Source organism: Cervus canadensis, chromosome 6, assembly GCF_019320065.1.
Source record: "Cervus canadensis isolate Bull #8, Minnesota chromosome 6, ASM1932006v1, whole genome shotgun sequence".
Classification (NCBI taxonomy): domain Eukaryota; kingdom Metazoa; phylum Chordata; class Mammalia; order Artiodactyla; family Cervidae; genus Cervus; species Cervus canadensis.
In genome coordinates, this window is record NC_057391.1 from 13,125,741 (window position 1) to 13,140,625 (window position 14,885).

The 14,885-nt window shown below is 40.1% G+C and overlaps 2 protein-coding genes across 3 annotated transcripts in view; one reads left to right on the top strand and one right to left on the bottom strand.

Annotated features, from left to right (window-relative positions):
• Nucleotides 1-8,177, bottom strand: part of AAGAB (alpha and gamma adaptin binding protein) — a 73,198-nt gene extending 65,021 nt beyond the window's left edge. For both annotated transcript variants that reach the window (XM_043470881.1, XM_043470880.1), the window contains exon 1: nt 8,033-8,177. In XM_043470881.1, coding sequence (XP_043326816.1) covers nt 8,033-8,105 — 73 coding nt within the window. In that variant the 5' untranslated portion in view covers nt 8,106-8,177. The remainder of the gene's footprint in view (nt 1-8,032) is intronic.
• Nucleotides 8,178-8,299: 122 nt separating this feature from the next.
• Nucleotides 8,300-14,885, top strand: part of IQCH (IQ motif containing H) — a 236,794-nt gene continuing 230,208 nt past the window's right edge. Inside the window, exons 1-2 of the mRNA XM_043470878.1 lie at nt 8,300-8,423; nt 13,888-14,010. Of these exons, the coding sequence (XP_043326813.1) occupies nt 8,373-8,423; nt 13,888-14,010 (174 nt within the window). The 5' untranslated portion in view covers nt 8,300-8,372. The remainder of the gene's footprint in view (nt 8,424-13,887; nt 14,011-14,885) is intronic.

Sequence of the window (14,885 nt, forward strand, 5' to 3'; positions counted from 1 at the left end):
ATTAGTTACTAAAAAAATGCAAATTAGAACCACAATGAAACACTACCTCACCCCCACTAGAATGAAACTGAAAATACTAACTGACAATACAAACAAAAACAACTGTTGTCAAAAATGTGGAAAAACTGAAACTCTCATACATTTTCCCCAGTGGCTCAGAGGTAAAGAATCCGCCTGTAATGCAGGAGATGCGGGTTGATCCCTGGGTCAGGAAGATCCCTGCAGAAGGAAATGGCAACCCATTCCAGTTACCTTGCCTGGGAAATCCCACAGACTGAGAAGCCTGGCAGGCTGCAATCCCTGGGGTCGCAAAAGAGTCGAACACGACTAAGAGATTAAACAACATACATCGCTGATGGGAAAGGTAAAGTGATACAGCCACTCTGGAAAAGTCCAGCAGTTTCATAAAATAATACAACAGGTTCTTAGAAAGTCCATAATGGCATTCATATTATTATTATTCATAGCATTTGTTCATAATAGCCAAAAAGTGGAAACAACCAAATGTCTATCAACTGATGAATAGGTAAACAAAATGTGATCTAGCCATATAATGGAATACCAAGTACATGCTACAACAGGGATGAATCTCAAAAACATCAAGCTAAGTAAAAGAAGCCAGGCACAAAAGACCACATACTGTATGATTCCTTTTACATAAAATGTCCAGAAAAGGCAACTGTATGGTGGTGGGAGGTGTATTAGTGGTTGCCCAGAGCTGGGGCTGGGAATGAGGAATGATGGCTAACAGGTTTTCTTCTAGGATGACAGGAATGGGCTACACTTAAAAACAGGTGAATTTTATGGCATTTAAATTACACCCCAATAAAGGGGCTTGGAAAAAAAATCATGGAAACTGGGAGACAATGCTCTCACTTTATGGATAAGGTAGGTGACTGAGGCACAGGATTTAGACGCTGAGAACAATGACAACACGTGCAAAGACAGTTAAGTGTCTGTGGGATGAAAAATTAACTTGCTTAAAGTCAGGTAGCTAGGAAGTGGGTAGAACTCAGTGCTCAACTCACAAATGTTTTCCCCACAAAAAGTCCTAAAAACCCCAGCAGAATTCAGACAGAATGGTAATTCTCTTGTCAGCATAACAGTGTTGTTTATTACCAAATGATCCTGCTCATTTTTCTGCTCTAAGCATACCAATTTTGATTCAGGTAAGATACTACTTTACCCCTGTGTAGAACCAGCTTTCAGGTCTATGTAGAAAATTAAACCCTAAATAGGTCATTTGTTACTGAACCTGAAATATCACAAAGGCTCTTGAAAACTTTCACAATATCCTCTCTGTCTTAATATACCTTAGTCTTGCTTCCTGGATAAGTAATTATCAGGGAAGTGCTTGTACACTGGCTCCAAAATAAATACAATGTCGTGTCCAGGATTCTCATTCTTGTCAGACATATTTAAAACAATTTGCATATTTTTAGCTTAAAAAAAATGGTTTCATATCAGATTTCATTATTTACTGAGTGTCACTATTTGCTAAGGAATTATTCAGGGCAAAAGGCAGCAAGTTCTTTAACCCAAATGACCACTGCATATCTTCTGGATGTTTTTACCTTTTGCAGCACAAAAACAAGCCATTGTGTGGCCCAGAAAGAAAGCTCTGAGTCTTGACACATTCAGTTCTCCAGGATGATGCAATACTCTCAGTATCATCAACGGTTTTGTGCAACATGGTCTGATGTGTAATACTTCCCCACTGCTGTTCTCGGCCTGCTCCCCAACCTGAGTTACTGGAATGCCATTTACTGGGAAGACAAACACCTTATAATCATTTAACTCATCAACAATGGCTAAAGGATTAGTCTAACACTTCATACAAATTCTCTACTCGATGGATTAAAAAAACAAATTGGGCACCAACAGAGGCATTTTCATTTATTATTTAACTTACCATAGTTCATCTACTAAGGTTCCAACTATCATGAAAGAAAAGGTATAAACTTATTTTGAACCATAAAAGTTGTCAATGTAGTAGTAAAATCTACTGTAATTTCTTCTGTCCCTCAATTCACCTTGAAGACATATAACTCTGGTCACCAGGAAGTTCATCAGATTTCACACACACAGGATAGAACTGAATCTTGGCTCCCCAACTTTTCTGACCTAAACAAACTTAGAAAATCACAATCTCTTTGAGCTTTAATTTTACATACAACTATACACACACACATACACAGACACACAGAAAGATAACATGAACGTGTTTTAAGTCCCTTTGAGTCTGGAGAGGATGTGAACTTCTATTTAATTTTAAGGTTGATGACTTAATATTCCTCATTTAATAAAGACAAAAATCTTGAGCCTTCTTTTAATGTTATTTGAAAATTAAATATATTAAGTATTCTAGTTGAAAACAAATCAAAGTTCCTCCACTATCATTTGAAATCATCCTTGTGGTAAATCTTCCTGGCCCAATCTTTCTTCCTTTGAGGAAAATACAGACTTGGAAATACACAATCCAATCAAAGGCAGAGTTCTCCTACCACAACAAAATAAGCAACTTTGTTAAAGCAAAGATTATTACTTATTTCCAGAGTAAACTAAAAGGCTCCATTCAAGCTCCTCAAGCTGCTACAGAAAAACCTAAATTAGAAGTCACAAGTTCCTATCCCTATTCTGTTGCTAGATAACCTTGGCTAAATTGTATAATAGCCCCTACCCCGAATTAGGAATGTTCTCTTTAGCAAATGACTTTAAGATCTTCTGTAAACTGTAGGAGTCTGACAGACCTAGGACAAACTCCCAGTTCACAGAATGAATACTTCCTAAAGCAGCAGTGGGCAGTCTGATGGCCAGCTTTGCCTGTATAATTCCCCAAAGCCTAGTTTATCCATCTTATAATTGAGCTACCTGGTTCCACAGTTTTAGAAACCTGAGGACCAGCAGAATGTTTCTATGGGTAAAAATGCATCTGAATTCCAAACACAAAATGTCAGATTCTTTACTACAAGTGAAGTGTCTACTGAAACTTTAAAATGGGGCTTGATTCTTCAATTTTCAAAAGATAAACATGAAAAAAAAAAGTATTATATAAACTCTGATGTTTTTGAACTGTGGTGCTGGAGAAGACTCTTCAGAGTCCCCTGGACTGCAAGGAGATCCAACCAGTCTATCCTAAAGGAAATCAGTCCTGAATATTCATTGGAAGGACTGAGGCTGAAGCTGAAACTCCAATACTTTGGCCACCTGATGTGAAGAACTGACTCACTAGAAAAGACCCTGATAGTGGGAAAGATTGAAGGCGTGAGAAGGGGACAACAGAGGATGAGATGGTTGGATGGCATCACCGACTCTATAGACATGAGTTCGAGCAAGCTCCGACAGTTGGTGATGGACAGGGAAGCCTGGCATGCTGCAGTCCATGGGGTCGCAAAGAGTTGACAATAACTGAGTGACTGAACTGAACTATATAATCTAACATAAAAATAACCAATACTTAGAATTTTACATTTAGAAGGGATGCTGTTAGACATGATCTGGAACAACACTTTAATTTTAATGTTAATTCTATATAGCAGAACTGACTAATATATACAATGTTTGTACTGTGGGCTCCCTCAATTGAGGGGAAAAAAATCCAGACACTGTTAAAGACTATTAGGCATGCGCATGCTCTATTTAAAATACAGATGCTTTGGGCAATGATTTTTTTCCTTCACTCAGAATTAAGACTTCAACCATTCTAAATGGAAATATGAGCATATTTTAAAACCTTCTTTTAGAGTTAATCTTCTCTCTTCAATGCCACCACCTTAAATAGTTCTGATTGCTGAAGAATTTCAACATATTTCATTCGCACAGCCCATGCACACAAATCCCGAAAGAGAACATATCCTCCACACTTGGTACACTTCAGCAATCTAGACAACTCAAGTGCTTCTGAGCCACAGTTTCTTCATTTGTAAAATGGAGAAAAGCTGACTTTGTTAATTCACGGGGATACAAGAACCAAACTGAATTATGTGAAAACATGCTTGGGAAGACTATCGATATACACAAAAATGCTTGATGTTAAGATTTCCAAATTTCCACATTTCACAGGAAGAAAACAATTTTGCTCCAAATGTTTAGGTGTAGAACCTAAACCGCTTACAGTTGCTAAATATGCATTACATATATTAAAACCAAATGTGATTTTTCTATCGAAAGTTTCTTCTAGGAAAGTAGAACAAGATGTTAAGACTTAGGTATCTACTAATACATTTTAATACTTTCCCAGGTGGAGCACGCACTTTGACCACATCCTTCCTGAAGACAGGAATAGTCTCTTAGCAATCATTTTCGCTACAGTAACTGGCTTCCCTGGGGGTTCAGTAGTAAAGAATCCACCTGCCAGTGTAGGAGACACTGGTTGGACCCCTAGGTTGGAAAGATTCCCTGGATAAGGAAATGGCAACCCACCCCACTATCCTTCCCTGAGAAATGCCATGGACAGAGGAGCCTGGCGGGCTATAGTCCATGGGGTTGCAAAAAGAGTTGGACATGGTTTAGCGACTAAACAATAAACTGGCACAGAGACTAGCTCTGTTCTTAATATCAGAATACACTTTTCCAGAATAAATGTAAAATGTTCGTATAAACATATGTGAGGTGGAAAGACATCTGGCCTGGGGGTACAGACACTTGCTCGCACACCACATATAGCCTTGCACAAGTATCCTGAACCTTCATTCCCCTTTAAAAATCTAAAAGGGTAAGACCCCTTTTAACTGATGTCAGATACCTACCCAGAAAACTGCACATAAAGCCCCTGAGTGACAAAATGAAAAAAGCTTCTCACAAGTCCATACTTTACCCAGAGTGGAGGCATACTGATTTTTATTTCATGAATACTTACAATAAACTTGGTAATTTGGTTAAGAAATATTTCCCATTGTTGGTTAAAAGCAATGAAATAGATCAAATGTTGAAGGAAAGAAACTGGAGAAAGCCGAAATGTTCTTCTTCCTAATGCATGGAAGGAAACCAAATCTTCCCAAAAAGGTAAATTAAGATTCAGTCCAAAACCATACTTAATGTCACTGAACACTTAACAAAAGTCATTCATTATAGTAGTCTCCATCTTTTATGCCAAACTTAGACTCAAACTGTGATGAATCCATCTTTAATTATGATAAAACAGAATCGAAACTCAGCAAATACTACATTCCACTGTTACCATGGTTACCCAAATCATTAACCTGGGTAAAATCTCTCTTTTATGGTTCACTTTTACTTACTCAACTAATCTCTTCATTAATTGTTCTTATTTTTCACTATAAAACATTAATGGAACCACAAAGGAAAGGTTATCTAATTTTAACAAACATAGAAGCTATCCAAGAAACATTTTATATACAGAAATAAAGTGGATTGTTTTACAGGACTTATTTCATTTCCAACGATACTAATATATTTTAAAGAAGTACAGTATTACCATTCACCAACTACAGGTAAACAACTCCTTCAAGAAATGACTGTGTCTGCAAATTCTTAAACTGTTAGGGGAAACACTGACTGAAACTGCCTGCCCTGGGCACGCAAGATAGTACCACTTGCAAGCTTATCTTAGGACAGCAGGTCCTGATAAGGAATGCATAACTAACAAAATATCACCAACTGGAAGAATTGAGGAGAGGTCAAAAGAAGAGAGATGACTCCAGTCCACACATCCTACCAACCTCCCAGAATCTTCCTCGCTGGACTCCATCTTCACCAAGCGATGCACTCGCCACCGGAAAGGACAGAGTCAGACAGATTGGCCAGAGACAACCTGGAAACTAACTCCATTACCATGAAACATTAACTACGAGCCACGTGGCAAGGCAGCTCTGCTGGGTTCCCTGGTTACCCTGCTGCTCTCTGCCCAGGTGCCCCTTCCCAATGAAGTCTCTCGATTTGTCAGCATGTGTGTCTCCTCCGACAATTCATTTTTCTGAGTGTTAGACAAGAGTCCACTCTCCGGCCCTGAAGGGGTCCCCCTTCCTGCCAACAATAGCACGTGACAGCCAAGAGAAAACTTAATACTTTCAAGACTGACTTTGAAAGGACTTCTATATATCAATAATGGAAATCAAAATGCATATAATTCTCTTGGGAATTTAAAGAAGCTTACACCAAGAAGCTTAAGAATTCTGAGCAAATTCGAATACGCTCTCTAGATGTAATATATAATGAAAATTAATTTACAATGTAATGGTAAATTTTTACAAATGAAAAATATGAAATATTATATGAAAATAGTATATTTTATATAAATATATTTATAAAATCATATGCCTTAAATGTTATAAATATATAACTTCATATGTTTATATAAATATATTTAATATTTCAGATACAATATTTGAATTTTTATATGTAAAATAATAAAAATATAACATGCTAAAAATAAAATGTTAAAACTATTATATCAGGATAAAAATTGTATATATTGGAAATGCAATTACCAATTTTTTAAAATCTGTGCATTGGGGGAAAAAACTGAAATAAATGCACAGGAATGTTAACACAGTATTTGTATTTGTGTGATGAGACCCTGGCTGTCATTTTCTTTTCTCCATTATGCTAAATCTTATTTAATGGACTATGCACTACTTTTACAATAAAACAATTTTTAAAAAGAAAGGAAATAAATGAGAAGGACCACTGCTGAGAGGTAAGGAAATGGCATAATTAAAGAGCTGGTTACCATTTAGTGTATAATTAAACTTTTACTCTGGCAAGGAATTTAGGAGATCATAAATGATAACTAAGTTATATAGTATTTGTGCTGGAGAGACACCCTGCCTAATTTTGTCAATTGACAAGCACAAGGAAAAGTCACGTTTATATGATGCTTTATAGTTTACCAAATGCTTTCAAAATGTCACATCATCTATCCTTCAAAGAATCCCGTGAGACAGATTCATACGCCCCACTTCATGGTTTCCCAAGTGGCGCTAGGGCTAAAGAACCTGTCTGCCAATGCAGGAGACATAAGAGACGCGGGTTCGATCCTTGGGTCGGGAAGATCCCCTGGATCTCCGCAATTAGGTATTCCTGCCTGGAGAATCCCAAGGACATTACAGCCTAGCGAGCTACAGTCCATGGGGTCGCAAAGAGTCGGACACGACTAAAGCGACTTAGCACGCCCCACTTTCAGGATCAGAAAACCGAAGGCTAGAGAGATAATGTATTTATTAATAGTATTTACCATTTACCGACTGATCACTCAAAGTGTTAAGCACAACAGTCATGTGAAAATTAGCACCACTTTACAGATCAGAAAACTGAAGGGCATAGGTTATAGCTGAGAGTCACCGTTCTGACTCGAAGCCACAATTTGAAACAGAGGAGTCTTGAGTTATAATCAACTTTGCGGAGTCTTAGTGGAAGAGTCGAGCCCAATACCCTATGCTCTCTCTACTCCACTGGTCTCCCCTCCTCGCCTACGATTCTTTGAAGAGTGACTTAGGTTGACAACCACTATGGGGGTCTAGAGAGAAAAAGACTAGGTCCAGTAATAACCAAAAACTAATGCTGGCGGAGGGCCTGGTCTCAGGAGGAAGGCAAGGCAGTGAATAACTGAGAGTGGAGGGGGCAAGTTTAACAAGTCTTAACATATAAACATGGGGCGGGGGGTGCAGAGGAACAAGAGCAGGGATGACAACATAAATCACGAATCATGCACCTGACGCTCGCGTTCCTAGGTTCAATTCCTAAGAGCCTTTTCAGTTCACCTCAACGGCTGCCCGCCGACAACCCCTGGGTTGAGGTCCTACTTAACAGAAAACGCTGGAACAAACCCCCCATGGTGGGCCAGGCAGAAACAGAGAAGCAACGAGTATTGTAGCTAACAGTGGACGGGGAACTAGGCACCCTGACCATATCTGAGCGGCACCCGAGGGGCCTCGGGCCACCACCGAGGGGAGAAAGAGCCCAGCGCTCGCGGCGAGGACCGAGACCCCGAGAGAGGCCGCGGTGCCGGGACTGCCGCCCGCCGAGGCTTGTCCTGGGGCTTGGAGGCCGGCCCAGAAGCCTTGCTACTCACGTTGCACTAGCCGGTCTGCGGAGAAGGTGGAGGAACAGCTAGTAACGAGCGCGCAGGGGACGCCCGCAGCCATCACTGCGCCCGCGAACCGGTTCCTTCCCGGAGCCACTTCCGCCTTGGGCGATACCAAGGTCTCCGGCGCGCGGGGGAGACGCCCAAGGAAAGCGCGTTCTCAGAAGGCACGGCTGGCCCTGCCTCCTCCCCGCCCCCTCTTCCGCTCCCGGCGTGGACCAGGCTGGGCTTCACTTGGCGTTGCCATGGGGACGAGCTCCCTCCGCGGCAAGTTCCCGAGTCTGGAGACCGCGCCTTCCCGGGGAGGCATCCCGGCCGGGCTGTAGGCATGGCCCAGGAGAAGGAAAACGAAGACCCCGTCGGATCTATCTTAATCCAGGTGGGAAATGGGCCTCTCCTAACCCTGTCCAGCTAGAACCCTTCCAGCGAGCGAGGCCCAGCAGAGCCCATCCACTGACGCTTTCCCACTTAACATGCCGCTGCTCAGATTGCCTCCAACACCACGGTTTAAAGAACTCCCAAGTGTGCCAACCTAGACCTCTCTCGCCAGCCTCACACACCTCTTGAGCCTGACCCTGGAGGTTGCGCGGTCGAAGTGAGACCAGTGCGCCTCTGGTAAAACTCCAGGACGATACACCCCACTGGGACCTTTACTTTGGAAAAATGCATGTTCCACTGAGGCACCATTTTTAAATGTTATATTCTGAAAATTTTGATCCTACAATGTAAGGGAAGTGGAGGAGATACAAATCAGACACGTATCTGGGCGGAAGTTGAAATAGGTGAACTGCTTTTGATCTCCTGCATTGCAGGCGGATTCTTTACCAGCTGAGCTACAAGGGAAGCCCTGCTTTTCTTAAGTACCCCAATTTTTTTCGCTCTAAAAGTCCCTTGCATATAATGGAGTTCTGGGGAGGTAATGCACACCATGGTGATTACAGTTAATAATACTGTATATTTGAAAGCGGCTGAGTAAATCTTACAAGTTCTCATCACAAGAAAAAAGTTGTATTATAACTTTACGTGGTGATGGATGTTAACTAGCCTCACTGTGGCAATTATTTAGCAATATGTACAAATATTGACTGATGTTGTCTATGTGAAACTAATATAATGTTTATGTCAATTATATCTCAATAAAAAATAATAAAAATTCCTTACTTGGGAACAAGATAAAAGCTTGCTAATCAAGTTAAACTTTGAATGTGGAAATGTGACAAAAAGCACAGGAAAGCAACTTTCTCTAATCTGAGGGGGGAACATCAGGAAAGTTTTAATTTCTCAGTACAACTCAGTTTGTGACCTTTACACTCAGACTTTTCCAGAATGTTAAAAGCACTCCTTCCCCCCCCCCACACATTTATATGTGATAGTTTTAGAACATTTTTGACATATCATCACCTTTAACTCATATATAGCTCTACTTAACTAAAAGTTTGAAGTAATTTCCTAAGGACTGTCAGAACTCTACTCAGATCTGCACTTGGTCCAGTTTTTCTTCCTGCCATGATTTGGTCTCTTACCTCCCCTCTGGAAGACTTCTTTAAGTTCACATTTCCAAAATACAAACCCCTAAACTCACCAATTTTATAGACTTCCCCGATATGAATCATACCCAGATTTTCTTACCTCACCTTTTCTTATCCTTGCTTTCACCATCACCTTAGAATGAGTTTAGCCAAACTGCCAAGTGTGAGGGAAGAGTCTCCACAAGACTGCCCTCGCTTAGACTCCAGGCACAAGTTCAGGGGTCCCTAGAACTATCCTTATTTCAGACCAGCTGTCTACACTTTTGGAAGCCCCAACCATGTCACATTGGCTAATTTGCTAGAGCACTCACAAAACTCAGAAGAGCACTGTGTTTATAATTACAGTGTTTTTATAGCAAAAGAATAGAAATGAAAATCAACCAAGGGAAGAGATGCTCAGGGCAGAGCCCAGAAGGGGTACGAATGGAGCTTCCAGCCATTTTCTCCCAGTGGAGTCATAGAGGGCATTACCTCCTTTCAGTCATGATATGTGACAACATATACAGATTATGGCCGACTAGGAAAGCTTTCCCAAGATTTTAATGTCCAGAGGTTTTATTGGAGCTCAGTCACAATGCCCATTTGGCTGACTTTAGTTTTCAGCCCTTCCCAGAGAGCAGACTAATGATTTTAGTCTAATTCCTCTAGAGATTAGAACTGATACAGCATAGCTCAAAGCACCCATCATAAACCCCATTCCCATCAAGTGGGATACTCCAGGGGCCTAGTGATCACTTCCCAGGGTCTAAGGGCAGAGGCTGGATCTCTCTTTGGAAAGAACTAGGAATAATCATATCCATGTTGATCAACACCCCTACTTGCTTAAAAGGGTTACTTTGTACACACTTAAGTGGAGGGCTATGTAGAGAAAGAGAGGCTACCCCTTAATCTAATTATTGAGTCTGATCTGTAGATACAGTGTAAAATTCTCCCTGATACAATGTAGAATATGTATAATGAGGGGAAAAAATTAATATTATATGTAGTCATGAATGGATGTGAGAGATGGACTATAGAGAAAGCTGAGTGCCAAAGAATTGATGCTTTTGAACTGTGGCATTGGAGAAGACTCTTGAGAGTCCCTAGGACTGCAAGAAGATCCAACCAGTCCATCCTAAAGGAAATCAGTCCTGAATATTCACTGGAAGGACTGAGGCTGAAGCTGAAACTCCAATACTTTGGCCACCTGATGCGAAGAACTGACTCATTGGAAAAGACCCTGATGTTGGGAAAGGTTGTTGAAGGTGGGAGGAGAAGAGGATGACAGAGGATGAATGAGATGGTTGGGTGGCATCACCAACTCGATGGACATGAGTTTGGGTAAACTCCAGGAGTTGGTGATAGACAGGGAGGACTGGCATGCTACAGTCCATGGGGTCACAAAGAGTCGGACATGACTGAGTGACTGAACTGAATTGACTGAACTCTTATCAACCTCTTCTGTCTGGTTTGCCAGGACTGTACAACATATAACAATAAAACGAGAATGACACATTTAAACTCTTATCTTTAGCTTTTATCTCAAAGTGTGACCCTAGGACTAATAGAGAAATGGAATTATAAGACTGCTTTTGACAAAACTGAGTCTCGTTGCATGGCTCTTAAATTCTAGGAAATTCCCTGGCAGTCCAGTGGTTAAGACTCCTCATGCCAAGAGCCCAGGTTCAATCCCTGGTTGGGGAACTAAGACTTAGAACTAAGATCCAAGTCTTTTGGTATGGCAAAAGACTAAAAAATAATTTAAATTGTAGAGCAATTTTTGTCTGCATTACATCTTTTGAGAGCTTATTATAAGTAGCCCTGTCCCCAAACTGTCAAAATCTTCCTCCAACTGGGAAATGTATGGAAAGCAATGTATTTGATGATCACAAAAATGATGGGTGACACCTAAAATTTCAGTATGGAAGAGTGAATCTATTTGAAGAAAGAACAAAGATTTAGAACTTAATCTTTTTCTACCCAGGTCTGGTGAAACATTTCCTACAGTAGTTGTCTCTGTTGCAGCTATACAAACAGATGTGCAGTTACTAAGAGGGAAGAAGACAATACCTGGCTAGGAAAGTAAAAAGCTCTTGAGAAAGATTAAGAGAATAATTCAAATCAATGAATATTTACTAAGTGCCAGTTACAAAGTGCTTCAGTAGGCTTTACCAATCAGAAGAGAATTAGCATTGGCTCAGTGCCCTCCTCTGTGGCTGGCCCTGTACAAAGCACTTTACAATATTTTTAACTCATTTTATTCTTGCCACTGTATTGAAAGGTGCTATTTATCCCCATTTTACAGATAAGGACACTAAGGCTCTAAAAAAAAAAGTAAATTGGCCTATCTCAGTTTAGTAAAGAAGGAAATAGAATTCTAGTTCATAGCTGTCTGATTCCAAAGCCTATATTATTAGTTCATTTTCACATGTATTGTCTCATTTTCATTCCATAAGAAGAGTAATTCTCTTTTTCCCCCTTGGTGAGGACACTAGAGGGAATGTGGATGGTGTGCGTGGACATCGTGTGACTAGTAATAGAACAAGGAATCATGTTCGTCTGCCTTTTACCGAGTTCCTACTGTTAGATTATTACCTATTATCTCACAACTCTATGAAGACATAATGGTTCCTACAAAGCAGATGAAGTAGCCGGATTTTCAGTTCCCTGATAAATAATCCAGTGTTGTTTTCAGTCCCTCCAGCAGTTGACAGGTATAATTATAGAAGGATACATGAAGCTACAAATACTAGAGCTACAAGAAGGAAATTCAGTGCATTCAAAAGTTGAGCCAAGGGCTTCCCTGGTGGTCCAGTGGTTAAGAATCCTCCTGCCAATGCAGGGAACATGGGTTCAATCCCTGCTCTCCAAAGATCCCAGGTGCCTTGTGGCAACTAAGCCTGTGAGCTACAACTACTGAGCCAGCGCTCTAGAGCCACAACTACTGAAGCCCGTGTGCCTAGAGCCCGTGCTCTGCAACAAGTCACCACAATGAGAAGTCCATGCACAACTAGAGAAAAATGAAGACCCAATGCAACCGTAAATAAATAAATCTTAAAAAAGAAAAAGTTAAACCAAAAAATTACGGACCTGGAAGTGGGCTTGCCCTTGAACTGGCTTTTTGTACTTTCCAAATGTGTTTAGACAATAGACTGTAAATAGCTTGCAGCAGTAATTTGGACAAAAAAATTTAAAAAAGTATTAATACATCTTTATCCTTAGTGCCTATCAGCAAACAGTAGGTGTGTTCAAATTTCAATCTGTGAGCCCTGGAGGCTTGACATGATAATTTGTGCAGGGCACAAATGACCTGATCCGTCTGCCAGACTGCTGCTCATCAGTGAAAAGATGCAAATCTTTTGATCTTTCAAATACTTGGCTCCTTGGGAATGTTTGAGAGTAATTGATAACATAGGCTGGATCAATGTGTAGGTCCAGTTATACCAACAGAGAAAAAGGTAACTGTTTCAAAATGCCCTTAGCAACCCAATCTGCAGATTGTTATTGGTGTGACTATTGCTGAAACAGGTGTTGGGTTCATAAATTTGCATAGCAAAATGTTTCTCTTGTGGCAGCAGCCCATGCCATAATTGGTGCCATCTGTATTTGTCTCCAGAAGTTTGGTTTCTAATATGAAGGCAGAGAATCTTGTGCTAATTTTATAATGCTCATGTTACTCTGAGGGTGCTTGACTTTGGAGAAATGTTCATCATTTCTAAGGGAAATATGAACTGAAGGAAAATGTTCAAGTAATGACATGTTGCTTTTTCTTCATGGATTGTTTTCATTTCTGAGTACTTAAAACAAAATTAAGGTCACACCTACAGAACTGCTTCTTCAGAGCACTAGGTGGGGAAGATCTAGCTAGAATGGAAAACCAACAGACCCTGTCAACATATTTATAATGCTCTTTTGACAGGCACTGTTTTCACTAGAACCTCTCTTTTCTGGAAGTTTTCTTTCTTCTTTTTAACCTCTCAATCAATTAGTAGAAATCAGAGTTTGGAATGAACTTTTTCTTATATCTGACTCACCTTCTTTTCCACCAGAGAAAGCAGAAGTTATTTGGGTTGCAATTTTATCTTGGATCTGTTTCTAATGGGGGAAGGACAAATAGAAAATTGTATGAAATCTTAATTTTTCTAAATCTGAAAGACAGTAATGGAGCCATCTAATAAAGCACATCCTAGAACTATAAGGACAGTCTTTTCAATGAACACCATCTTTAAATCAACTTTATTGTCTCTAGCAGTTCACGCAGGTTGCAAACCTTTAAACTAAGTAACTGTTGTAGGTGTAATATTTATGTATTCTTTTACATTTTTCTCTCTTTAGGTCCATGAAGATCTTTATGAATTAAGGGAGAAATTAACAAAATTCCCGCTTGAGGAAAAAGGCGGGGCTCTGGACATTCAGAATCTTGAAACAGCAATCAAAAGGACTGAAATGGGGTTAAAAGTAAGTAGAGCTTTAGATATTAAATAAAATCCTGGAAGGAGACAAAGATTCCTCAAGAAGAACTGTGCTTCTCACAGGTTCTGTGTAATTCTGAAACAGAGGGGGCTTCGGTTGGTCATCAGCTTTCCCATCCTGTTTCTTTTTTAAGAATGTTGATTATTAGCTGGTTGATTGATTTACATCCTGTCACATGCCACAAAGAATGTGAGATATGGATAATATATGGTTATGCAGTAATTTATGACCCCTAAAATGTGGTTTGATAAAAAGAATTTATAATTTTAAAAATAACTACTTAGTCCAACAGTATGCCTGACAGAAAAGGATTCATACCAATACATTGCAGAGAGTTTCTATCAGAATCACTGGGATTCTAAAAAATAAGAGTTCACTCTTCCTTAATAGCTTAAGTATTTTAAGATTAAGTAATTTTTAAATATTATAACCTAGTACATAACACTGGAAATAGAAATAAAGTAGATAGGAGGACTTTCCTGTGGTGGTCCAGTGGCTAAGATCCCAAGCTTCTAATGCAGGGGGGCCTGGGTTCAATTTCTGCTCAGGATACAAGATCCCACATGCTGTAACTAAGAGTTCACATGCCCCAACTAAAGAGCCCATGCGTTGCAATAAAGACCTGGCACAGCCAAATAAATAAATAAATACTTAAAAAATAAAGTAGATAGGACCTTCATTATTATAGATGGACCTAAGGGCACGGGGGAGTCCAGTCTTCAGACTAGGATAACCCTCATGTACAAAATCAGGATCTATTAGCACGTGGTTCCAATAAAGACCGCCTCCATCATCTAGACCTCCATCAGCATCTCTACTCTTGCTTCCAACCTTCACTGTTCCATCTTACTGGCTTCCTA